The sequence below is a fragment of the Scyliorhinus torazame genome, chromosome 1 (assembly GCF_047496885.1).
Source record: "Scyliorhinus torazame isolate Kashiwa2021f chromosome 1, sScyTor2.1, whole genome shotgun sequence".
In the NCBI taxonomy this organism is placed as follows: domain Eukaryota; kingdom Metazoa; phylum Chordata; class Chondrichthyes; order Carcharhiniformes; family Scyliorhinidae; genus Scyliorhinus; species Scyliorhinus torazame.
Genome location: NC_092707.1, coordinates 236,693,592 through 236,721,031, shown reverse-complemented (window position 1 = coordinate 236,721,031; position 27,440 = coordinate 236,693,592). Strand labels below are relative to the sequence as shown.

General features: G+C 48.2%; 1 protein-coding gene across 3 annotated transcripts in view; it reads right to left on the bottom strand.

Moving 5' to 3' along the window:
* Nucleotides 1-27,440, bottom strand: part of kif25 (kinesin family member 25) — a 331,410-nt gene that overhangs the window by 243,098 nt on the left and 60,872 nt on the right. For all 3 annotated transcript variants that reach the window (XM_072503593.1, XM_072503588.1, XM_072503600.1), the window contains exons 5-6: nucleotides 26,658-26,761; nucleotides 4,688-4,776 (exon numbers count right to left, since the gene is read on the bottom strand). In XM_072503593.1, coding sequence (XP_072359694.1) covers nucleotides 4,688-4,776; nucleotides 26,658-26,761 — 193 coding nt within the window. The remainder of the gene's footprint in view (nucleotides 1-4,687; nucleotides 4,777-26,657; nucleotides 26,762-27,440) is intronic.

The following is a 27,440-nucleotide window of genomic DNA, read 5'->3' as shown; positions in this document are numbered from 1 at the left end:
CACGAATAGGAGATCAGAGCATTTCCGGCTACACTGGGGGACGATGCTGGAGATTGGACCCCTGGCCATGGCGTTGAGGGAGTCGAGGTACTGGAGGGGGCTGGAGCGGGGTGGGGAGGAGCATCGGGTGTCGCGCTATCCGGATGATTTGCTGCTATATGTGGTGGACTCGGTGGGGGGAATGCCACAGGTGATGAGGATCCTTAGGGAGTTTGGAGATTTCTCCGGGTACAAGCTTAATATGGGGAAGAGGGAGTTGTTCGTGGTGCACGCAGGGGACCAGGAGAGGGGGATTGGTGAGCCCCCGCTAAAAAGGGCGGAGAGGAATTTCAGGTACCTGGGGGTCCAGATGGCTAGGAGCTGGGGGGCCCTACATAAGCTTAACTTCACGAGGCTGGTGGAGCAGATGGAGGAGGAGTTTATGAGGTGGGACGTGCTGCCACTCTCCCTGGCGGGTAGGGTGCAGTCAGTTAAAATTACGGTGCTCCCGAGGTTTTTGTTCCTGTTCCAATGCCTCCCCGTCCTGATCCCCAAGGCCTTCTTCAGGCGGGTTAACAGGAGCGTTATGGGGTTTGTGTGGGCGCAGAAGACCCCGAGGGTGAGAAGGGTGTTTCTGGAGGGGTGCAGGGATGGGGGGGGGGGTTGGCGCTGCCTAACCTCTGTGGGTATTATTGGGCCGCCAACGTGGCGATGGTGCGTAAGTGGGTGATGGAGGGGGATGAGGTGGCATAGAAGAGGCTGGAGATGGCGTCCTGTGTGGGCACGAGCCTGGAGGCGCTGGTGACGGCGCCGCTGCCGCTTCCTCCAACGAGGTATACCACGAGCCCAGTGGTGGCGGCTACCCTCAAAATCTGGGGGCAATGGAGACAGGGGGGGAGGTGGGGACCTCGGTGTGGTCCCCGATTCGGGGGAACCACTGGTTTGTTCCGGGGAGGATGGACGGAGGGTTCCTGAACTGGCACAGGGCAGGTATTAGAAGGATGGTGGACCTGTTTGTGGACGGGAAGTTCGCGAGCCTGGGTGAGCTGGAGGAGAAGATCGGGCTCCCACCCGGGGAACACCTTCAGATATATGCAGGTAAGGGTGTTTGTTCGGCGGCAGGTGGTGGAGTTCCCACTTCTGGAGCCACGCTGTCGGGGGTGTGGGTTGGAGAGGGGAGGATCTCGGCAACGCATCAGGTGATGCAGGAGGAGGAGGAGGCCTCGGTGGAGGAGCTAAAGAGTAAGTGGGAGGAGGAGTTGGGTGAGGAGATTGACGAGGGGACGTGGGCGGATGCCCTGAGGAGAGTGAACTCTTCCTCCTCTTGCGTGAGGCTCAGCCTCATACAATTTAAGGTGCTGCATAAGGCTCACATGACCGGGGCAAGGATAAGCCGGTTCTTTGGGTGAGAGGACAGGTGTGTTAGGCCCGATGGCTACCCGGCACAATTTTATAAGGCGTTTGCAATGGACCTGGCACCGCATCTCTTGGGGGCGTTTAATGAGGCGTTGGAGAAGGGGGAGCTGCCGGAGACGATGACGCAGGCAACAATCATGTTAATGCCAAAAAAGGGGAAGGACTTGTTGGAACGTGGGTCATATAGACCCGCATCACTGTTAAATACAGACATGAAAGTACTGGTCAAGTTGGTGGCGAGAAGGATGGAAGGCTGTGTCCCGGGGTTGGTTGCCGAGGACCAAACAGGCTTTGCAAAGGGCAGGCAGCTTTCTAGTAATATGAGGAGGCTGTTAAAGGTGATTATGACCCCATCGGGAGATCAGGTAACAGAGGTAGTGGTGTCCATGGACGCAGAGAAGGCATTTCACTGGGTGGAGTGGCAGTACCTGTTTGAGGTCCTGGGAAGGTTTGGGCCGAAGTTTGTGGCATGGATGCGCCTTTATATGTGGCACCGAGGGAGAGTGTGCGGACCAATGACATGGGTTCACGGAACTCTGAAGTACACAGGGGAACAAGGCAGGGATGCCCGCTGTCGCCGCTGTTGTTTGCGCTGGCTATGGAGCCTCTGGCAATGGCTCTTATGGGTTCGGCAGAGTGACAAGAGATTACGAGGGGACAAAGGGAGCATTGGGTGTTGCTCTATGCCGACGACCTACTATTGTATGTTTCGGACTCGCTGGAGAGTATGGAGAGGATCATGGGCCTGTTGGGGAAGTTTGGGGCGTTCTCGGGATACAAGTTAAATGTAGGGAGAAGCGAAGTGTTCCCGGTGAATGAGTTGGGTCGGCAAGCCAATTAAGGGGGAGAAGCCATTTAAGGTGGCTAGAGATATGTTCAGATACCTGGGGATTCAAATAGCGAGGAAATGGTGATGCTTCACAAATGGAATTTAACAAAACTGGTGGAGGAGGCTAGGGAGGATCTCAAGCGGTGTGATACGCTGCACTTGACATTGGCAGGGAGGGTTCAAGTGGTGAAGATGAACATTCTGTTGGGGCTCCAGACACTCCCGATCTTTATACCGAAGGCCTTCTTTCGTAAACTGGACAAATGATTTCAGACTTTGTATGGACAGGGAAGGTATGGGCACGAGTTAAGAGGACCCTGTTACAAAGGCAGAGGCAGCAGGGTAGGTTGGCGTTGCCGAACCTGCTACATTACTACTGGACGGCGAATATGGAGACGGTGAGGCAATGGGTTAGGTGGAGGAGGAATCCTGTAAGGGGTCCAGATTAAGGGCTATGGTGAGGACAGCGTTGCCAATGGCGCCGAGCAGATACTCAGGAACCCGATGGTGCAGTCCGCGGTGAAGATCTGGAACTAGCTGGGGGGGGAGGGGGTGTTAAGGTGAGAGATTTGTATTTGGAGGAAGGGTTTGCCAGTATAGATGAATTGAAGGAGAGTGTAGAGCTCTTGAGAGGAAGTGAATTTAGGTACCTGCAGGTAAGGAACTTTACACGGAAGGTTTGGAAAGAGTTCCCCAGGTTGTCGAGGTACACGCTGCTGGAACGACAGTTGTTTCCGGATGTGGAAAGGGAGTGCAGGATCGGAGACATATACAGGTGGCTGGGAGAGCAGGGAGGTGAGCAGGTGGTGAAGATTAGAAGAGGTGGGGGGGGGGGGGGGGGAGATAAACTGGGGAATATGGAGTGAGGCGCTACGAAGGGTAAATGCGACCATCTCGTGCGCAAGGATGAGCCTGATACAGTTTAAGTTGATACACAGGGTACACATGCTAGGGCAAGAATGAGTGGGAGTGACAGACGAGTGTGAAAAGTGTGGGCAAGGATCAGTAAACCACGCACATATGTTCTGGGGCTACGAAAAATTGGGAGAAATTTTGGGCGGGAGTGTACACGTCATTAGCCAGTTCTTTGTAGTATATATAAATGATCTAGAGGAAAATGTGGACGGTCTGATTAGTAAATTTGAGGATGACATGAAGATTGGCAGAGTTGCTGATAGTGCCGCGGATTGTCAGAAGATACAACAGGATATAAATAGATTGGAGACTTGGGTATACAAATGGCAGATGGAGTATAATCTGGATTAATGCGATGTGATGCATTTTAGAGGATCAAATCTAGGTATGAATTATGCTGTAAATGGTAGTCTCCTTAGGAACATTAACTTACAGAGGGATCTGGGTGTGCAGGTCCACAGTACCCTAAAAGTGGCAAAACAGGTGGCCAATGTGATTAAGAAGGCATACGGCATGCTTGCATTCATCAGCCAGGACATTGAGTTCAGGAGTTGGGAAATCATGTTACAGCTATATAAAACCATGGTTAGGCCGTATTTGGAGTATTGCGTCCAGTTCTGGTCACCACATTATTAGAAGGACGTGGATGATTTGGAGAGAGTGCAAAGAACGTTCACCAAGATGTTGCCTAGTCGTGAGGGTGTTGGCTATGATGAGAGGTTGAATAAACTAAGATTGTTTTCACTGGAAAGAGGGAGGCTGAGGGAAGACCTGATAGAGGTCTACAAAATTATGAGAGGCATAGGCAGAGGTGGATAGTCGGAGGGTTTTTCCAAGGATGGAAGTGTCAATTACAAGGGGGCACAGGTTCAAGGTGAGAGGGGGAAAAGTTTAAGGGAGATGTGCGGGGTAAGTTTTTCATGCAGAGAATGGTGGGTGCTTGGATGTGGTGGAAGCAGACACATTAGCAACATAAGAGGCATCTGGATGGGTCCGTGAATAGGGATGAAATAGAGGGATATGGACCTAGTAAGGGCAGAAGGTTTTTTTTTTTTTTAGTTAGGACATCGTGATTGGCACAGGCTTGGAGGGCTAAAGGGCCTTTTCCTGTGCTGTACTTTTCTTTGTTCTTTGTTCTACCTACTTTCCAGAGCTTGTAACTATATTCTTACATCTGTACAATTTTAATTATGAGATTATATTTAAGCTGTTAATTTTAAGTTAAACAATTTCCTATATCATTGCCCAGTCAAAACCAAGTTTAATCTTCAACTGAAATAAGGAAAACGAGTGGGCAATAATTGGACCAGGGATGCAGGTGTAATTTAGGTCTCATTGTAAAATCATCTAATTTTACTTACAACTTATTCAGTATATTAGAAATATTGTGCCTTTGTGCACTTCCCGTCATCTTTTGATTATAGATTCTAGTGTTCACATTTATAATGGTAATTACCAGTGTAAATTTGTCATGCTATAAATATATCATTCCTATTATGGAGATTCTGCAAAAGGAACTACGTGAGACTGCAAAAAAGCATGCCTTACCTTTTTGAAAGGCTTGTGGCATCATTTCCAGAGTCAAATGGCAAAGAAGGGCGAACTCTACAGTGCACTCTAATATTTCCACGCAATTCCTGAAATTAAAAATATTTAGCAGACTATAGCTGATCTCTGACATGCAGAAAATGAAATGAATCTAGGTTCTCGTGCATTATGTTAATAGCTAGATCAATGCTAGGACAATATCAATCTTGTGAACAGTTATAACAGCCTTGTGAAGTTACCATAATACTCAGATAAAATGCTTAGTTTGAATTTCAGTTATACACTGGACACCTGCTGTTATGACATTTGTCTTTTTCCTTTTTTTTTCATGTTTCACAGACATATGCTAACGGAGATGGCAAATTAGTAATCTGCACCCCGGTCTCCCTCAAAGCTACTCTTTACTTGTCGATCTGACATACTAGGGACGCAATTTGAGGTTTAAACCCTGTCCATACTTCAATAAATTTAAATATAATTACTGGGGTTGATGTCGAGCATCCGACCACGTCGCATCCACCCCCACCCCCCCCCCCCCCCCTTTGAGATTGGGGCACTCTTTAAAAAGGCAACCGATCTCAGAATCCCAGCTTTGCCACCGCATTTAGATCCCACCCCTCTAGCTGGTTGTGTGATCCTCAGCAGCATTTTGAATTGCACTGTGCTGTTAAATCAGGCGAGAAAAGGCGGCTGTGGAGCCGGCGAGTTTCACACGGCTTTTCTCGCCTGATCCAACACTCTGCAATTTTGGGAAAATTGCACCCTCGATGCTTGATTGCAGTCGAGGCTGGTTTACTTATTCCTCTATTTTCATCCTACCTTGTGGACTAGGGCTTGGCTTCTACTCAACTCCTTCCCAACATAGGATGGCTAAAATCAAGAGCTCAGAGTAACAGTGGCATAAACTCATATTTCACCAATGCAGGGACAGCGATGACTTTCTAATGTGCTGTGATTTGTAGTTTACAATTAAAAAAAATTAAAACTAAGAGAAGCCTCATGTTGAACAGCAATATTGAACTCATATTTTATTCACACAATTAGAGACTGTTGAGGTTTTACCATGCAAAGAATTGTATCAAAATCAGGCAAAGCTTTTTTTTTTAAAATCACTCACATGACCAGGTCCTCATGCAGTAGCTGTCACAGTATCCCTATTACCTCTTTGGTGTCGTCACTTCGAAAGCAAATTTGTTCACGAATATATTCAGTGGATTATGTTTCCGATATAGTCAATTAAGGGATGGGAAAGGATAATATCTTGGATGAATCCTACTCACACCATCCTACCCTGCTTTAATAGGGCAGAAGGAAAGGCTGGGTCTCTTGCTGAATTAAGAGTTCTAAGAACAAGTAAGCAGTGTAGAAAAAATAAATTGAGCAAATTAGAGGCAGAAATATAGTCTGAAGAAATAGCAGAAGCCAATACTGAGACAGAACTGCAAGTTGATCATGAATATTAAGGGCAGCACGGTAGCCTTGTGGATAGCACAATTGCTTCACAGCTCCAGGGTCCCAGGTTCAATTCCAGCTTGGGTCACTGTCTGTGCAGTCTGCACATCCTCCCCGTGTGTGCGTGGGTTTCCTCCGGGTGCTCCGGTTTCCTCCCAGTCCAAGATGTGCAGGTTAGGTGGATTGGCCATGATAAATTGCCCTTAGTGTCCAAAATTGCCCTTAGTGTTGGGTGGGGTTTCTGGGTTATGGGGATAGGGTGGAGATGTTGACCTTGGGTGGGGTGCTCTTTCCAAGAGCCGGTGCAGACTCGATGGGCCGAATGGCCTCCTTCTGCACTGTAAATTCTATGTAAATTAGTAGCCTTTTTCATTAAATAAACTGTTACAGAATTATCACGAAAGATCAGTGGCAATTCTATGAATTGAGGAATAGAAGAGGACTTAAAATTATAATGGAAGTTACCTAAAGGCTGCTTGATAGCAGCTGATAGCAGCAGTGAAGTAGCAGAATGCATTAGTTTCGAGAATAGAGATGTTTGTGGCAAAAACAAAGTTTTTTACTGAGAGACTCTAATTTTAATATAGACAAGGGAAAATCAGAGTAGCTCAAGTCAGAAAGATAGTGTGTGGAATTTAGACCATAAGACCATAAGACATAGGAGCGGACGTAAGGCCATTCGGCCCATCGAGTCCACTCCACCATTCAATCATGGCTGATTTCAACTCCATTTACCCGCTCTCTCTCCATAGCCCTTAATTCCTCGAGAAATCAAGAATTTATCAACTTCTGTCTTAAAGACACTCAACGTCCTGGCCTCCACCACCCTCTGTGGCAATGAATTCCACAGACCCACCACTCTCTGGCTGAAGAAATGTCTCCTCATCTCTGTTCTAAAGTGGCTCCCTTTTATTCTAAGGCTGTGCCCCCGGGTCCTAGTCTCCCCTGCTAATGGAAACAACTTCCCTACATCCACCCTATCTAAGCCATTGATTATCTTGTAAGTTTCCCAAGTCCCTTTGCACTTCAGCATTATGAATTTTGTCACCGTTTAGAAAATAGTCCACGCCTCTATTCTTTTTTCCAAAGTGCAAGACCTTGCACTTGCCCACGTTGAATTTCATCAGCCATTTCTTGGACCACTCTCCTAAACTGTCTAAATCTTTCTGCAGCCTCCCCACCTCCTCCATACTACCTGCCCCTCCACCTATCTTTGTATCATCGGCAAACTTATCCAGAATGCCCCCAGTCCCGTCATCTAGATCGTTAATATATAAAGAGAACAGCTGTGGCCCCAACACTGAACCCTGCGGGACACCACTCGTCACCGGTTGCCATTCCGAAAAAGAACCTTTTATCCCAACTCTCTGCCTTCTGCCTGACAGCCAATCGTCAATCCATGTTAGTACCTTGCCTCGAATACCATGGGCCCTTATTTTACTCAGCAGTCTCCCGTGAGGCACCTTATCAAAGGCCTTTTGGAAGTCAAGATAGATAACATCCATTGGCTCTCCTTGGTCTAACCTATTTGTTATCTCTTCAAAGAACTCAAACAGGTTTGTCAGGCACGACCTCCCCTTACTAAATCCATGCTGACTTGTCCTTATCTGACCCTGCACTTCCAAGAATTTAGAAATCTCATCCTTAACAATGGATTCTAGAATCTTGCCAACAACCGAGGTTAGGCTAATTGGCCTATAATTTTCCATCTTTTTCCTTGTTCCCTTCTTGAACAGGGGGGTTACAACAGCGATTTTCCAATCCTCTGGGACTTTCCCTGACTCCAGTGACTTTTGAAAGATCATAACTAACGCCTCCACTATTTCTTCAGCTATCTCCTTTAGAACTCTAGGATATAGTCCATCTGGGCCCGGAGATTTACCAATTTTTAGACCTCTTAGTTTCTCTAGCACTTTCTCCTTTGTGATGGATACCATATTCAACTCTGCCCCCTGACTCTCCAGAATTGTTGGGATATTATTCATGTCTTCTACTGTGAAGACTGACGCAAAGTACTTATTTAGTTCCTCAGCTATTTCCTTGTTTCCCATCACAAAATTACCAGCGTCATTTTGGAGCGGCCCAATGTCAACTTTTGCCTCCCGTTTGTTTTTAATGTATTTAAAGAAACTTTTACTATCATTCCTAATGTTACTGGCTAGCCTACCTTCATATTTGATCCTCTCTTTACTTATTTCTCTCTTTGTTATCCTCTGTTTGTTTTTGTAGCCTTCCCAATCTTCTGACTTCCCACTATTCTTTGCCACATTATAGGCTTTCTCTTTTGCTTTGATGCATTCCCTAACTTCCTTTGTCAGCCATGGCTGCCTAATCCCCCCTCTGATAACCTTTCTTTTCTTTGGGATGAACCTCTGTACTGTGTCCTCAATTACTCCCAGAATCTCCTGCCATTGCTGTTCTACTGTCTTTCCCACTAGGCTCTGCTCCCAGTCGATTTTCGTCAGTTCCTCCCTCATGCCCCTGTAGTTACCTTTATTTAACTGTAACACCTTTACATCTGATTCTACCTTCTTTCTTTCAAATTGGAGATTGAATTCTACCATATTATGATCACTGCCTCCTAAGTGCTCCCTTACTTTAAGATCTTTGATCAAGTCTGGCTCATTACATAACACTAAGTCCAGAATGGCCTGTTCCCTTGTGGGCTCCATCACAAGCTGTTCCAAAAAGGCCTCCTGTAAACATTCAATGAATTCCCTTTCCTTGGGTCCACTGGCAGCATTATTTACCCAGTCCACCTGCATATTGAAGTCCCCCATGATCACTGTGACCTTGCCTTTCTGACATGCACTTTCTATTTCGTGGTGCATTTTGTGCCCCCGGTCCTGGCCACTGTTAGGAGGCCTGTACATAACTCCCATTATGGTTTTTTTGCCTTTGTGGTTCCTCAACTCTACCCACACAGACTCCACATCATCTGACCCTATGTCATTTAGTGCTATTGATTTAATTTCATTCCTAATTAACAAGGCAACCCCACCCCCTCTGCCCACCTCCCTGTCTTTTCGATAGGTTGTGAATCCCTGGATGTTTAAATGCCAGTCCTGAACCCCATGTCTCTGTGATGCCTACCACATCATACCTGCCAGTCACAATCTGGGCCACAAGCTCATCTACCTTGTTCCGTACACTGCGCGCATTTAAATATAGCACCTTTAATTCTCTATTGACCGTCCCTTTTTGTTTTCTTAGTGTGGTGGACCTTGCAGTGGTCCCATCCACTGACTGGAGAGCCAATGGCAACCCTACCACGGACAATCTGCCTCCCGACCCAATTTAGTGCCAAACAAGCACTTACCTGATCAGGATCATTGTCAAGCAGATTTCCTACTCAGGAGATGCTGACCAGAGACCATCAACTTTCCAGTACTGGCAGTGTTACTGGGAGCAGTGGTCACTGCATATACTACAGTAGGCTGCAGAATTGTTGTTAGAGCCTGGGGTGAAGGCAGGTAAGGTAGGTTCACTGAGGTGGTCTCTCCCTTGGACATGGGATACCCCCTAGCCAGACAACATCCTGTTGGGCTGTCCATATGGTACGGTCCACGCACCACTGGTTAAATTGAACTTAAGGGCCACAATTAGCTTCTGGGCACAATTAAACTGGCCACCTGCTTCTGAGCTCAGCTTCATAGGAAGAATTGAATTCTGACCATTGACTTTCTTGCGGGCATTTAAGGTTAGTTTCAGGAGCAATGTGTTCTAGAACTTACAAGAGGGCAAGCCATGTATGGTTTAGTAAAGAGTAATGAGACAGACACAGTTAATAAACTAACAGTAACATTTAAAACAAAATAGGTTACGAAATTGCGGATACTTTAATAATAATCTTTATTAGTGTCACAACTAGGCTTACATTAACACTGTAATGAAGTTACTGTGAAAAGCCCTAGTCGTCACACTCCGGCGCCTGTTCAGGTACACAGTGGGAGAATTCAGAATGTCCAATTCACCGAACAAGCATGTCTTTTGGGATTTGTGGGAGGAAACCAGAGCACCAGGAGGAAACCCATGCAGAGACGGGAAGAATGTGTTGACTCCGCACAGACAGTGACCCAAGCGGGAATCAAACCTGGGACCCTGGCGCTGTGAAGTAACAGTGCCAACCACTCAGATCTCTCAATTCAGCAATTGGTCCTATGGATTGAAAAACTGCAAGTGTAACTCTCATTATTTAAGAAAGATGGGGGGCAGAAAGCATAACATTTAGACCAGTCAGTCTAATATCTGTTGTGGCATTGGAAACTATAATTATGGAATGTCTTGAAGAAATCTAAGATGATTGAAAAGAGCCAGCATTGGAATTGTAATGGGTAGGTCATTGCTAATTAAACCTAATAATTTTTTTCTAAAGTAATTAAAATAGTAGACATCCAGACATTCCCCTATTGTTTACACAGAATTCTAAAAGATGCTTGATACTTATACCGTTCCATATAAGTGACTGTTTGCTAAAATTAAAGCTCATGGAGTTGAAGGTAGTACTATTGACCTGACTAGGAGATTGGTTCAGTGGTAGAAGACAGAGGGCAGAATTCTCCCATCTGGGACTAAGTTCCAGGGCAGGGTTGGGGAGCGGGTCTCGCTGCGGAGGTCAATGGGTAACCGTGCCAAATGTTCTGCCCAATATCATTAATTATGCATGTGGATGTTCTATGCCATCGTCCATGGCGAGGCAGGTTAGATGGTGTGTGTCCCACCATCATGCCTACATGCCAAAATTTAACGGTGTCCGTCATTACTGACCCACTGTTGAAGAAGGAAGATGGATCTCATGGCTGGAAGTAGGACCCCCTTGATGACATTGAAGCTGGAGGTTCCACCTGTGATAGAAATTGACTTTTCAAGTCAGCTAGAACCATGAGAGTAAGGGAAGATGATATAGGTAAAATGGTTAAATGAGAACTCATTAAGAATAATTAACTATAATCATGTTAAGCAACAAGAGCTGGGAATGCATTAAGGGTTCATCCAGATCATACACTTTAATTTCACATCTGCAAGTTGCTTGATTGCAAGTTGCAAGGTTAGTGATGCCAACTAGCTAAAAGCCCCATTGTATGGTAAGAACTGGTGTTGCTGTCCAAGAACAAGTAGTCCCGTTTCTATGGTAACAGCCATAGAAACAGGATGATAATGTCTTAACGAAAACATTTTTTCTTTTTATTAAAGTCTTTCAATCACAATTTTTTCCCCTTACAAATCAAACAAAAGAGAAATTAAAAGTACAAGTAACATGATAACTACAATCTAACATTGAGTAACTAACTAACATGGTAAACTAACGAAATAACATAAAGTGAAACTCCCCCCCATCCCCCTCCCCCTCCCAGAACCCAAACATCTTCTCCCCCCCCCCCCCCCCTTCCCCCTTCCCCCCCCCCCCCCCCCCCCCCCCTGGGTTGCGGCTGCTGGTCATCTATCTTCCCTCTAACGTTCCGCTAGGTAGTCGAGGAACGGTTGCCACCGCCTGGTGAACCCTTGAGCCGATCCTCTCAGCGCAAACTTTATCTGCTCCAGTTTTATGAACCCCGCCATATCGTTTATCCAGGCCTCCAGTGCGGGGGGTTTCGCTTCCTTCCACATGAGTAAAATCCTACGCCGGGCTACTAGGGACGCAAAGGCCACGACATCGGCCTCTTTCGCCTCCTGCACTCCCGGCTCATCCGCGACTCCAAATAAAGCTAACCCCCAGCCTGGTTTGACCCGGACCTTCACCACCTTCGAGGTCACTCCCCTCCAGTACCCCTCCAGTGCCGGGCACAACCAAAACATATGTGTGTGGTTTGCCGGGCTTCCGCCGCACCTCCCACACTTGTCCTCCACTCCGAACAACCTGCTCAGCCTTGCTCCCGTTATGTGTGCTCTATGCAGCACCTTAAATTGGATCAGGCTAAGCCTGGCACACGAGGAAGAGGAATTTACCCTGCTTAGGGCATCAGCCCACAAACCCTCCTCAATCTCCTCCCCGAGCTCTTCTTCCCATTTTCCTTTCAGTTCGCCCACCAGCTCCTCCCCCTCTTCTCTCATCTCCCGGTATATCTCTGACACCTTGCCCTCCCCGACCCACCCCCCCGAAAGCACTCTATCCTGGATCCCGTGTCGGGAGCAGCGGAAATTCCCTCACCTGTTGTCTTGTGAACGTCCTCACCTGCATATACCTAAAGAAATTTCCCCGGGGCAGCTTATACTTTTCCTCCAGTGCTCCCAAGCTCGCAACCGTCCCGTCTATAAATAAATCTCCCACTCTCCTGATTCCCAACTGGTGCCAGCTCTGGAATCCTCCATCCAGCCTCCGTGGGGCAAACCTATGGTTGTTCCTAATTGGGGACCCCACCAAGGCTCCCAACACACTTCTCTGTCGCCTCCATTGCCCCCAGATACTTAATGTTGCCGCCACCACTGGGTTCATGGTAAATTTTTTTGGTGAGAGCGGTAGTGGCGCCGTCACCAGCGCTTCTAGACTCGTCCCTTTACAGGACTTCATCTCTAGTCTTTTCCATGCCGCTCCCTCTCCCTCTATCATCCATTTACGAATCATCGCCACATTGGCGGTCCAGTAGTAGTCGCCCAAATTCGGCAGCGCCAGTCCCCCTCTGTCTCTACTACGTTGTAAGAACCCCCTCCTTACCCTCGGGACCTTCCCTGCCCACACGAAGCTCATGATGCTCCTGTCTATTTTTTTAAAAAAGGCCTTAGTGATCAGTATAGGGAGACATTGGAACACAAATAGGAACCTCGGGAGGACCATCATCTTAATTGCCTGCACTCTGCCCGCCAGTGACAGCGGCTGCATGTCCCACCTCTTGAAGTCCTCTTCCATTTGTTCCACCAGTCGTGTCAGATTAAGTCTGTGTAAGGTTCCCCAGCTCCTGGCTATCTGAATCCCCAGGTATCGAAAGTTTCTTTCCACTCTCCTTAGCGGTAGGCCATCTATCCATCTACTCTGGTCCCCAGGGTGTATCACAAAAGGTTCACTCTTTCCCATGTTAAGCCTATATCCCGAGAAATCTCCGAACTCCCTCAATATCTGCATGACCTCTGTCATCCCCCCCAATGGGTCCGCTACATACAGCAGAAGGTCATCCGCGTAGAGTGACACTCGGTGTTCCTCTCCCCCTCTAATCACCCCTCTCCATTTTCTGGAGTCTCTCAGCGCTATGGCCAGTGGTTCAATTGCCAACGCGAACAGTAATGGGGATAGCGGGCATCCCTGTCTTGTTCCCCTGTATAGTCGAAAATACTCCGACCTTTGCCGACCCGTGACCACACTTGCCGTTGGGGCCCCATAGAGGAGTTTGACCCAGCTAACAAACCCGTCCCCGAACCCGAACCTCCTCAGCACCTCCCATAGATACTCCCACTCCACCCTATCAAATGCCTTCTCTGCATCCATTGCCGCCATTATCTCTGCCTCCCCCTAATAGCCGTCGCACGTTGACATTTAGTTGTCTCCCCTTTACGAATCCTGTCTGGTCTTCGTGCACCACCTCCGGGACACAATCCTCTAGCCTCGTTGCCAGCACCTTTGCTAGCAACTTGGCGTCCACATTTAACAGTGAGATAGGCCTTTAGGACCCGCACTGCAGCGGATCTTTATCCCGCTTTAAAATTAGCGATATCGTCGCCTCCGACATTGTCGGGGGTAGGGTCCCCCCTTCTCTGGCCTCGTTAAAAGTCCTCACCAACAGCGGGGCCAGCAAGTCCACATATTTTCTATAAAATTCCACCGGGAACCCATCTGGTCCCGGGGCCTTCCCTGCCTGCATGTTCCCCAGCCCCTTGGTAACCTCGTCCACCCCAATTGGTGCCCCCAGGCCTTCCACCTCCTGCTCCTCCACCCTCGGGAACCTTAATTGGTCCAAAAACTGCCGCATCTCCTCTTTTCCCTCCGGGGGTTGGGACCTATAAAGTCTTTCGTAAAAGGTCTTAAACACCTCGTTTATCTTCCCTGCTCTCCGCACCATAGCTCCCTTTTCATCTCTAATTCCCCCTATCTCCCTCGCCGCTGTCCTCTTTCGCAGCTGATGGGCCAACAGGCGACTAGCCTTTTCCCCATATTCATATCTCATCCCCTGTGCCTTCCTCCACTGCGCCTCCGCCCTCCTAGTGGTCAAAAGGTCGAATTCCGTCAGGAGTCGTCGTCTCTCCCTGAAGAGTCCTTCCTCCGGGGCCTCCGCGTATTCTTTATCTACCCTTAAAATCTCCCCCAGTAATCTTTCCCTTTCCTTGGCCTCTATTTTCCCTTTGTGGGCCCTGATGGAGATCAGCTCTCCACTGTGCTTCCCATACTACTCCCACTCGGACCTCCCCGTCGTCATTGGCCTCCAGGTATCTCTCGATACATCCCCGCACCCTTCCACAGACTCCCTCATCCGCCAGCAATCCCACATCTAATTGCCAGAGTGCACGCTGCTCCCTCTCCTCTCCTAGTTCCAGGTCCACCCAATGTGGGGCATGATCTGAGACAGCTATGGCTGAATACTCAGTTTCTTCCACCCTCGAGATCAGCGACCTTCCCAAAACAAAGAAATCTATCCGGGAATACACCTTGTGAACATGGGAGAAGAAGGAGAACTCTTTGGCCTTCGGCCTAACAAATCGCCATGGATCCACTCCCCCCATTTGGTCCATAAACCCCCTAAGCACCTTGGCCGCTGCCGGCCTTCTTCCAGTCCTAGATCTAGATCTATCTAACCCTGGGTCCAACACGGTGTTGAAGTCTCCCCCCATTACCAGGTTTCCTACCTCCAGGTCCGGGATACGTCCCAGCATCCGCTTCATGAATCCCGCATCATCCCAATTCGGGGCATATACGTTAACCAACAAGACCTCCGTTCCCTCCAGTCTGCCACTCACCATCACATATCTGTCTCCGCTATCTGCTACCATGCTCCTAGCTTCGAATGATACCCGTTTCCCCACCAGTATGGCCACCCCTCTGTTCTTTGCATCCAGCCCTGAGTGGAACACCTGTCCCACCAATCCTTTCCTTAACCTAACTTGGTCCGCCACCTTCAGGTGCGTCTCCTGAAGCATAGCCACGTCTGCCCTCAGTCCTTTCAAGTGCGCGAACACTCGGGCCCTTTTAATCGGCCCATTTAGGCCTCTCACGTTCCACGAGATCAGCCGCACTGGGGGGGCTACCTGCCCCCTTCCCGTGTCGACTAGCCATCACCCTCTCTAGGCCAGTCCCACGTCCCGGTTCCGCGCTCCCACCCGTTCCCCAGGTGGCGCATTCCAGCCCCGACCACCCTTTCTTTAACCAGTTCCTCTTTGATTTCTGCAGCAGCAACCCAGTTATCCTCCCCCCCCCGCTAGATCCCCATCTAGCGTGATTGCTCCCCCCATATTACTTCCGAAAGTCAGCTGACTTCAACTGACCCCGGCTTCTCCCGCTCACTCCTTGACCCCCCCCCCCGTGTGGGGAACTCCCATCTACCTTGCGCCTATCTTCCCGCCATCACCTTTCTGGCGCGGGAACAAGGACAGTAAGCCCCGTATTCTCTATAGTTGTCCCGCCCCTTGTGGCGCAGCTCCCTCTACCGCCCCACTCCCATTCCCCATCCCCCGCCTATGTCTCTTCTTTCCCCCCACCGGCGCCCACATTTCTTAGTGTCCCCCCCTTCCCAATTTACATCCCTATATACAGTGTCATTTCCCCTCTAACATCAGTCCCTCAGTTCCGATCCAGTTTCTCGTTTTTAATAAAGGTCCATGCTTCTTCCGCCGTTTCGAAGTAGTGATGTCTCTCCTGGTACGTGACCCACAGTCGCGCCGGCTGCAGCATCCCGAACTTCACCTTCTTCTTGTGTAGCACCTCCTTGGCTCGATTAAAACTCGCCCTCCTTCTCTCCACCTCCGCACTCCAATCCTGGTACACCCGTACCACCGCATTCTCCCATCTACTACTTCGTACCTTTTTGGCCCATCTCAGAACCACTTCTCTGTCATTGAAGCGATGAAATCGCACGATCATCGCCCTAGGTGGTTCTCCCGCCTTTGGTCTCCTCGCAGGGACCCGATGAGCCCCTTCCACTTCCAAGGGGCCCGAGGGGGCCTCAGCTCCCATTAGCGAGCTTAGCATCGTGCTCACGTAAGCCCCGCAGTCCGCTCCTTCCACTCCCTCGGGGAGACCCAGGATCCGAAGGTTCTTTCTCCGTGCTCTGTTTTCTAGGGCTTCAATCCTTTCAATGCACTTTTTGTGGAGCGCCTCGTGCGTCTGCGTTTTGACCGCCAGGCCCAGGATCTCGTCTTCGTTGTCAGTCACCTTCTGCTCCACCACGCGGAGCTCCATCTCCTGGGTCTTTTGTGCCTCCTTAAGCCCCTCAATTGCCTGTAGCATCGGGGTCAGCACCTCCTTCTTAAGCAGCTCCACACACCTTCTTAAAAATTCGTCTTGGTCGGGCCCCCATGTCGCCTGGGCTTTCTCCGCTGCCATCTTGCTCCTTTTTTCTCCTGTCCCTATCTTCGAGGATTCTTCGCGATCTGGTCGCCGCCGCCGATATTTTTCTCTTTCGTTGGGGGGGGACCTCCCTGTTGTCTCACCCCACACCGGGTTTCGTCCTGAAAAAATTCCCCGCTGGGGCTCTTAAAAGAGCCCGAAGGTCCGTTCGAGCTGGAGCCGCCGAAACGTGCGGCTTACCTGGACATCGCCGCAACCGGAAGTCGAAAACTGTGTTTTTCTAATTAATGTTAGATGCAGGTGTGGATAATTTGGAAAATTGGCAAGCGATGGAATGGGAAATTTGCACCAATACATTTAAATCCATATATGTCTTAAATTGATGGACAGACATTTTGGCCGAATTGAGTAAATTATAAATTAGTTAAAGCCAATAAGAAGTAAAAAGAAGGCGACACCTTAAGATAATAATCTCCTTAAGAATCACTTATCGGGATGGAAAAACTCATCCCGGAATCACCCCATCTACATTTCTGAAATCTTTTTCCTTTACTGCTTGCTTTTGCTAATCGCCATCGTTCTTTTGTTTAAATTACTTAGTTATTTTATCCTGTGTATTATGATTGAAGAATTACTACGATCTGTAATTGAATGAAAACTCAACTACTGCATTTGCAAAAGACAATTAATCTGACTAGTTTGCTGCAGGGCTAGTTGGAAACTTTCTAAATTTTGTACTGAAAATAAGTTTACCAGTGGCACAACTGACAAATTAAGTACAAGTGGACTTTGCCAAAAAGCACAGACTTGACCTCTGTTATTTGGGAACTGAGAAGGGATAACGGATATCCAGGGTTCCGAATGGACATAAAGATCCATCAACCTGCTTTGGGGTGAGGGTATTAACTGTTGTAATCTTAGAGAATCCCTACGATGCAGAAGGAGACCATTCGGCCCATCGAATCTGCACCAACCCTTTGAACGACCATACTACCTAGGCTCAGCCCCAGTTGGACCATATCTAGACCACGGTGTACAGTTCTGGGCATTACACCTTGGAAAGGATAAATGGGCCATGGAAGAAGTGCTGCATAGATTCATCAGAATGCTACCAGGACTCCAAGGTTTAGATTATGAGGCGAGATTACATAAACTGGGTTTATAAGAGGTGAAGCAGCTTGAGATTTTAAGATTTTGAAAATGAAATTATCGAGTAGGTACAAAGAAACTTTTTTCACTGGCAGAGGAATTCGGTCAAGGGGACACAGCCTTAAAATCAGAGCCAGACCATTCCAGGTAGTAGCCAAGAAACACTTTATACCAAGCATTGGTGAAAATGTGGAATTTTAAATCTGATATCAATAAAATATTTGCTAACCAAGGATATACACGCAAGAAATTAGAGTGAAGCTTTTGGGCCATCAAACTGGTTTCACCATTCAATACAATCATTGCTGATCTTGAGCATCAACTCTAAGTTCCTCACCCATCTGTCCGATCAAAGGGACGTGGGCAGCTGGAACTGAGTTAATATAAGAATCAACCATGGGCGAGATTCTCCGACCCCCCGCCGGGTCGGAGAATCGCCGGGGGCAGGCGTGAATCCCGCCCCCGCCGGTTGCCGAATTCTCCGGCACCAGATATTCGGCGGGGGCGGGAATCGCACTGCGCCGGTTGGCGGGCCACTCCCCGCGATTCTCCGGCCCAGATGGGCCGAAGTCCCGCTGCTAGAATGCCTGTCCCGCCGGCGTAGATTAAACCACCTACCTTACCGGCGGGACAAGATGGCGCGGGCGGGCTCCTGGGTCCTGGGGGGGGGGCGCGCGGGGCGATCTGGCCCCGGGGGGTGGCCCCCCCGGTGGCCTGGCCCGCGATCGGGGCCCACCGATCCGCGGGCGGGCCTGTGCCGTGGGGGCACTCTTTTCCTTCCGCCTTCGCCACGGTCTCCACCATGGCGGAGGCGGAAGCGACTCCCTCCACTGCGCATGCGCGGGAATGCCGTCAGCGGCTGCTAACGCTCCCGCGCATGCGCCGCCCGGAGATGTCATTTCCGCGCCAGCTGGCGGGGCACCAAAGGCCTTTTCCGCCAGCTGGCGGGGCGGAAATTCGTCCGGCGTGGGCCTAGCCCCTTAAGGTTGGGGCTCGGCCCCCCAAGATCCGGAGCATTCCGCACCTTTGGGGTGGCGCGATGCCCGACTGATTTGCGCCGTTTTGGGCGCCAGTCGGCGGACATCGCGCCGATACCGGAGAATTTCGCCCCATGTTCTTTTTGAATTGTGGTGCAGGTTTCGAGTGGCTGAATGGTCAACTTCTGTTCCAATGATAATAACATACAAAGCTATGCCAAAAGCGAATGATCCTGAGAAGTTCTCCCATTGGATAAGTGAAAGGTGAAAAAAAATTCAGGTAGTCTCATCAATACTTCAGAAAATCAGAAGAATTATCTAATCTCTGAGCTAAGAAAAATCATTTCAATATTATTCCCAGCTATAATTCTGTTCAAAGTTTCAGTAGTCTTCGTGTTTTAAGACCCTTCACTTTTACCAGTTTCAGATAATCCTACCAACAACCGTGCTTTATATTTCCTGTTCCAGCTGACACACTAATTGCATTGAAAATGTAAATATAGGGGGCGGGATTCTCTCAGCCCGGGGCCGCGACGGAAAATCCCCGCAACCGGCGCTAAACACGCCACGCCGCCGGGACGCGATTCTCTGCAGAGCCGGTGTGGTCGGCGCGGTGCCGGTCGGGGGCCGCTCTACGCAGCCCCCCCCCGCCAATTCTCGGCCCGGGATGGGCCGAGCGGCCGTCGCATGAAACCCGAGTCCAGCCGGCGCCATTCTAACCTGCTCTCAACCGGCGAAACCTCGGTGTGGAAGGGTCCGGGGGAGGCCTGTGTATGGGGGTGGCGAGGGATCGGCCACGGGGAGGGGGGGGGTGGGCCTCTGTTGTGGCCTGGCCCACGATCGGGGCCCACCCAGCAGCGGGCCGGCCTCTCGGGCTGGGGGCCTCCATTCTTCCGCACCGGCCCCTTTAGCTCTACGCCATGTTGCGACGGGGCCGGCGCAGAGAAGGGAGCCACTGCACATGTGCATGTTGGCGCCGGTGCCACTACGCTTGCGTGGCTCCCGCGGCGCCCAGTTGACACCAGGATCAGCAGCTGGAATGGCGTGGGTCACTCCAGTGCTGTTCTGGCCCCCTGTAGGGGCTAGAATTGCTGATCCTGAGGCCATGTTGACGCCGTCGAGAAACATAATGGCGTTTCCGACGGCGTCAACACTTAGCCTCAGGATTAGAGAATCCCGTCCAGGAAATTTGAGGATCTGATCCTCTTTCAAATCTGATGCAGAGGGATTCAGCAAACAAATCATATGGAAGGGCCAAGGCATTTTGGGAAATTCAGTCATATCATTGTTGGTACTAAAAGCTGGCAAAAAGGACACCTGCCATGACTTAACGATCAGTTATCTGGTTTCCTCAATTTTGAGCCACAGGAATGCCAATAATTGTGTGGAATTACAGGGTCAGTGTTTATAACGTCAATCGTTGTTCGCATCATCTACAAGATATGATGAACATGCAGCAAACAATCTATATAGATGGGGCATCTTTGTTTGATGCCCCATTGCTAATAGTTGTGAAAGCCAATCGTTGAGGCAGGTTCTGCCACAAGTGCCACATCTCTTATATCTCGACAGGCAGATCGACATTCAGTTGGCCATCCTTCTTTGAGGTATGTCTTCATTTTCTGGTGCATCAAGTCCTTTTCAGTTTCGGCTTTGATAATGCGTAGTTTACAATCAGACTCTGATAGTATTTAGGTAAAGAGAGAGGATTGAGATTCCACTATTTGGACTAACTCTGTATCTGGGGCGAAATTCTCCGACCCCCCGCCGGGTCGGAGAATCGCCGGGGACTGGCGTGAATCCCGCCCCCACCGGTTGCCGAAGTCTCCGGCACCTGAGATTCGGCGGGGGCGGGAATCGCGCTGCGCCGGTTGCCCCCCCCCCCCCGTGCGATTCTCCAGCCCGGATGGGCCGAAGTCCCGCCGCTAAAATGCCTGTCCCGCCGGCGTAAATTAAACCACCTATCTTACCGGCGGGACAAGGCAGCGCGGGTGGGCTCCGGGGGGGGGGGCGGGGGGTGATCTGGCCCCGGGGGGGGGTGCCCCCACGGCGGCCTGGCCTGCGATCGGGACTCACCGATCCGCGGGCGGGCCTGTGCAGTGGGGGCACTCTTTCCCTTCCGCCTCCGCCACGGTCTCCAGCATGGCGGAGGCAGAAGAGATTCCCTCCACTGCGCATGCGTGGGAATGCTGTCAGCGGCTGCTGACGCTCCCGCGCATGCGCCGCCCGGAGATGTCATTTCCGCGCCAGCTGGCAGGGCACCAAAGGCCTTTTCCGCTAGCTGGCGGGGCGGAAATTCGTCCGGCGCCGACCTAGCCCCTCAGGGTTGGGGCTCGGCCCCCAAAGATGCGGAGCATTCCGCACCTTTGGGACGGCGCGATGCCCGTCTGATTTGCGCCGTTTTGGGCGCCAGTCGGCGACATCGCGCCGTTTCTGGAGAATTTCGCCCCTGATGTTTCAGCATCATTGGTAGCTTTGGATAGATTATCGACAGATTATTGATTCTTCATGTCGATCATGCAAAGTACTAGATGAGTGAACCCTTTCAACTAGCTGCAATTGTTTGCAAGCATCCACCCCAATTAGCGATGACTTATCATCTATCTCAAATTCGACGGTTATCTCGATGTTCCCATTTCTAACAATGAGACGGCAGGAACCTCTTGTGACTAATGTGTTACCATTGTAATCGGTCAGCCGACAAGTAGATTTCTTTATCAGTGGTGTCTTATAAGCTTAATATTTGCATGTGCTCCTGTATCAATTTTAAATGGTATATCTTTGCCATTAATTTATAAACATACAGTCCACTCCTTAATTATCTATGTCCTGTACTGGTCTGTCATTGCGATCCAGCACATTAATCTGAGTGACTGCTTCTATCATGAACGTATCCTGAGGCATATACGGTGAACAATCCTTTCTATTAGACAAGATATTGGATTTTTTCTCTTCATTCTTAACACTTTGGATCCTTCTGAAGTGATTGTAGGACTTTTTAAATTTGGTTACTGGAGAAGCTGCAGAGAAATGACATTGTGCTGCAAAGTGCTTCAACTTGCAACAATTGGAACACAGTATGCCTTTTGCCGGACTATTTTTTTACTGTGGGCGTGTCCACAGCGTGTGCATGTCATCATGCTTGTCACATCACTCTCAAAATTGCTGTCGGCCATTGTACTCAGTTTTCTTTGCTGCGACACAGCATGAATGGCGTCAGGCACGTTTACAGATTTCTTTTCTTTTGCCACGAACTCTGCATTTTCACTCGATGCCTGTTCACTGGCTTTGCACAAATTAACTGCGTCTTCTAGTGGTAAATTCGGTCATCTTAGCATTTTTTCACTCAAACGTTCATCATTTATCCCCAAAACAACTTAATCGCACAGCATTGAATCTGATGCTGAGACAAAATTACATGACTGCGCTCTTAGTTTTAAAGCTGTTATGAAAGAATCTACCGACTCCCCTCTTTTTCTGAGCATGTCGAGTTCATAGGTCTCATTCACCTGCTTACAGTGTGTATCAAACTTTTATAGCAGCATGTTATGTTTTGTCCTCATCTGCAGTAAATTCAAATGAATTATACAGTTCTAATGCTTGCGGTCCAGCCAAGTTTAATAGGAGTACTACCTTACTTTGATCAGAGGCACTTTATAGCGTGGAGGCAGAAAGGAAAACTTCAAACTGCTGTTTTTTTAAATAAATTTTAGAGTACCCAATTCATTTTTTTTCCAATTAAGGGGTAATTTAGCGTGGCCAATCTACCTCGCCTGCACATCTTTTAGGTTGTGGGTGCGAAGCCCACGCAAACACGGGGAGAATGTGCAAACTGCACATGGACAGTGGCCCAGAGCCGGGATTGAACCTGGGACCTCGGCGCCGCGAGGCATCAGGGCTAACCCACTGCGCCACCGTGTTGCCCTTCAAACTCTGTTTAAAGTCCAGTTTTGGCAAATTACCATTTGTCGTGAAGTGGTCAGGCTTCATAGAATTTACAGTGCAGAAGTAGGCCATTCAACCCATCGAGTCTGCACCGGCTCTTGGAAAGAGCGCCCCACCCAATCCCACACCTCCATTCTCTCCCCGTAACCCAGTAATCCCACCCAACCTTTTCTTTTGGACACTAAGGGCAATTTAGCATGGTCAATCCACCTAACCTGCACATTTTTGGACTGTGGGTGGAAACCGGAGCATCCGGAGGAAACCCACGCAGACACAGGGAGAATGTGCAGACTCCACACAGACAGTGAACCAAGCTGGGACCCAAAACTGGGACCCTGGAGCTGTGAAGCAAATGTGCTAACCACTGTGCTACAGTTCCTTCCATCTTGCTACCGCAGCACGGTAGCATTGTGGATAGCACAATTGCTTCACAGCTCCAGGGTCCCAGGTTCGATTCCAGCTTGGGTCACTGTCTGTGCGGAGTCTGCACATCCTCCCACGTGTGCGTAGGTTTCCTCCGGGTGCTCCGGTTTCCTCCCACAGTCCAAAGATGTGCAGGTTAGGTGGATTGGCCATGATAAATTGCCCTTAGTGTCCAAAATTGCACTTAGTGTTGGGTGGGGTTGCTGTGTTATGGGGATAGGGTAAGGTACTCTTTCCAAGAGCCGGTGCAGACTCGATGGGCCAAATGGCCTCCTTCTGCACTGTAAATTCTATGAAATCTTCCAATTAGTCTTCGGTGTAGATTTTCTGGGTTTTGTAGCTTCTGGATTGTTCCTTCAATCTTCTTATGCTAATCTTTACTAATCTAACTGATGCTTACTTACAGAAGTAAACTCCTTGTACCATGTGATGTTCTTTGTGTTGCTTAATTCAGGATGGTTGGAGTTGTGTTCACAAAGACCACAAAATAGCTTGAACTTAAACAAACGTATAAATTTATTAACACTACTAATTTAGATTCAGCACGTACTTCTAAATAATACACAGTTGATTGTTAACATATAAACTACACTCATCTACAACTATTCTTAATACTGGTATAAACTATGATCTGCCCTATCTTACACTAATAATACTTCTGACTGTCTCAAGCTAACTCCTGACTCCAAATCATGGGCCGAAGGGCCTGTACTGCGCTGTATTGTTCTATGTTCTATGTACTCTCACCCACAAAGCTTAGCATCAATGCCTTGTATACTTGTATCTGTTACTCCCTCTAGTGGCTACTCTAGACATTTCATTAACTCTTGCAGTGCCTAGTTTTGATAATACCACAGTGACCAACCATCTTCTAGGATATTTAGCCGCTCACCTAGAATCCGGGATTCACATGATTCATATGATTTTATCCCAAGTACTGAGTCCACATCCATGTCTACAATGTGAAAGAGTATGGTGTGCTTCATGCCTAACACTGAGAGCAGTAGTTCGCAATCATCAAAGGTCTCCAGAGTTCTTGTTCTGAAGTCTGTCATCAACCCTGGCCGATCAGCAAAGTCCCACTGCACATTTAGCTTTTGCAAAGCATGTCGACTCATGGTGGGCTGTCGCTTTAGGGTCAAAGTCACAATGAATTAAAGGATCATTCAGCATTACCTTTGCATTATGAATGGACGTAAAGGTTTTTGGAGTGTTCTTAGTATCTTCATTCTTTGTTACGATTTTGTCTTCATCTTTGTTTCTCAGAGTCTTGGTTTCTCGCTGCGATGAGATCAATGAAAATCTGTTCTTCCGTGTTTATCTCATCTACTGAAAGCACCACTCGTGCATGGTCCATGGTGGAACGTGCAAAGCATTGTTTTGCCAAATGCCAACACGGCCACACCTGGAACAAACTTTTCCATAGGTTAGATATTGCCGTAGGGCATGCCGAGTGTCACATTTTTGGCACAAGATGGCGGCGGCGGCTCCTGTTGGCCGCTTAAAATGGCCGCTCGCACGGAGACCACGTTTCTTCATGACGTGCGCCACAACACTAATGGCACTGGCTTCTTCTTCCATGTTGCCGCCAAAACGTTTTGAGCAGGGTGCGCCTATTCTTTATGCAGCTATCGCGCTCGCCTGGCAAATCTTCACTGCCTTTTCCAGCACCAAATCTTCCTCCTGCAATAATATTGCCCAAAGCTTATCATCAAGTAAACCAAAGACAATTTGGTCGCGGGCCAACAAAGACTTCAGGTCACTGAAGTTGCATGACTGGGCCTTCAGCCTCAAGTCCGTGACAAAACTGTCAAATGATCCGCCAGGTCTTTGGGTACGCATATGGAAAATATAGCGCTCAAACGTTTCATTCTTCTTAAGGGAACAATGCTTATTGAAGTGCTTCATAACTTCACCAAATGTCTTGTGATTCTCCTCATTATCAAACACAAATGAGTTGTACAGTTCGAGCACTTGTGGTCCTGCCACTGTTAGCAGCAACGCGTTTTGCCTTTCATCAGGCTGGGCCTGTAGGCTTACGGCCACAACATAAAGTTCAAACTGCTGTTTGAACAGCCGCCAGTTCTCACCTACTTTACCGGATATCTGAAGCTGGTGGGGGGCCAGTCCGTCCATCTCGAGCTTCATAATTTTCTTACACGTTGGGTCAGCTCAGGCTGCAGTTCACCAGACCGGTCTTCAAGCCAAATGCCTAATGTTATCACTGCCATTGCTATCTTTAAATCTTCAGCACTCGTGGTGCCATATTGTGTTTGGTCCTTTGTACTTTACGAAGGAATGCACCAAACACTGCGACTTGTCCAAACCAGAATCTTTTATTGAGTCTTGTGTGGTAAGATAGCAATCTGATACTGAATACGCTATCATGGAGTCTGCTAATTACTCCTCTGGAACTTGCACCTAGCACTGACCATTCACATGCATGTCTTATTACCCTCTCAATCTTCTTCTCAAGGTGGCCGGATGTCTCCCCCTTGATAGCGGAGCCACAGGTCACATGACCTTGGTCTAGAGACCACATGGTGTATTTGTACGGCTATCAGCTGGTTGGAGGTCGCACACTATTCAACTATGATATCGCCCATAGACATATCACCAGAAATTCTCATGGGAGGCAAGGCAAAAAAGACATTATGTAAACAACTGGAAATAAGGGGTTCTGTGGAGAGAGAAAAAGGTTTCTTGCATTTTAAAGAAGTTCTAAGAAGTAGTAGGAATGTAGTATTAAAAATATATCTGATGAGTCTACACCTTTTAGTATCAATCCGGCAATTGATATAATATCGCCAGTAAAGTCGGCATAGTCCCAGATGAGGAGGGGAGCTGACTGATGATGAATTAACTGGAGGATCACATCTTAGGCGAGGGGCAAAACTGAGAAGGCGGGGCCTTCATGAATTAACCTCAGCCGACACAAGAATTGAACCGGCGCTGCTGGCCTCACTCTGCATCACAAACCAGCTGTCCTGCCAACTGAGCTAAACTGGCCCCCATATAGCCAGTAGTGATATATTGATACTGTATATTTGCTGTATTGCAGCAATTTCCATGTGTAGGTTGCCACAAGATCATACTTTATGCTTTAAATGAGCAACATAAAGAGATATTAAATTGGTGTAGCATACAAATTAGGCAACAATGAAAAGAAAGAAAGACTTGCACTTTTCATGACCACCAGAAATCTCAGAAGCACTGATAAATATCATCCAGGACACTTGGGATTGCTCTCAGCTCTCTTTCAAAATAGTGCCATGCGATCTTTAGCATCTACACCAGAAGAGACATGGGGCCTCAGTTTAACATCTTATGCACAAGATGATCCCTCAGTACTGCACTGGAACGTCAATCTTGATATTTGTGCTCAAATCCTGGAGTGGGACTTGAACCCATAATCTTGTGACTCAGAGGCAGCAGTGCTACCAACTAAACCACAGCCGACTTGCTGGCATAACAAATTACTTTGCTATTTTAATGGCAATATTAGACTAAAACTAAAATCTTATTTTATGTTTTTGCTGATAGAATTTCTACCTATTGATGTTGGCAAAAATGTGCAGAATATGAGCCAAGTACTTACAATTAGTGCATTGTGAAGCATCTTCCTTTTATTTTTCTCTGCAGTATATTTGCCACTAACTTCCTGAAGAGATTTTCCAAGTTGAAAGACTTGTCCTTGGAGGTCTGTGGTCATAGATGAGTATCATTTTATTTCATTGGAAATTTTCCCTGCTTATTTTGTCTCTTTGTGGCCGAGTAACTACTTGGAATACAGTTCCATAAGCATTTCTTGCATTCCAGTTCCATGCCTATTATTATTGCCTGAGCCTCAATAGGCATCAACAGGCAACACAACCACACCCAGTCCTACATAGAGCAGAACAGTAATCAATATTATATCTACAAATAGCTGAGTGGTGAAGGATAGAATTTGCACCAATCATTCCATGCTTTTATAAACATTTATTTACAGAGGTACATATTACAAACATATACTTCCTAACACAATCACCGCAGTTTCAGCCTATTCCTATTTATATTCTTTTGCGTGAAACAAATTAACAAAAAAGAGGCAAATTAACAAAAGGTCAAACAAACTAATGAAAGTGTATAACCCCCTAAAGGGGCATCATAACCAAAGAACAAAAACCCAGAGAAAACTTGCAACAATTAAAATGTGGTTAGGGGGTCAACAAAGCAGTTCAGCCTCTATTCCAACTTATCAGAGCACAAGTGAGTCCCCAGCAAATGCTCACCACCTGCATGCAATTAAATCCAATTAACATATAATTACAATTAAAGTTGGGAACGGTGACTAATTTTTCTTCATTCTGTCACCAAGGACAACGGGACTAATTGTAGC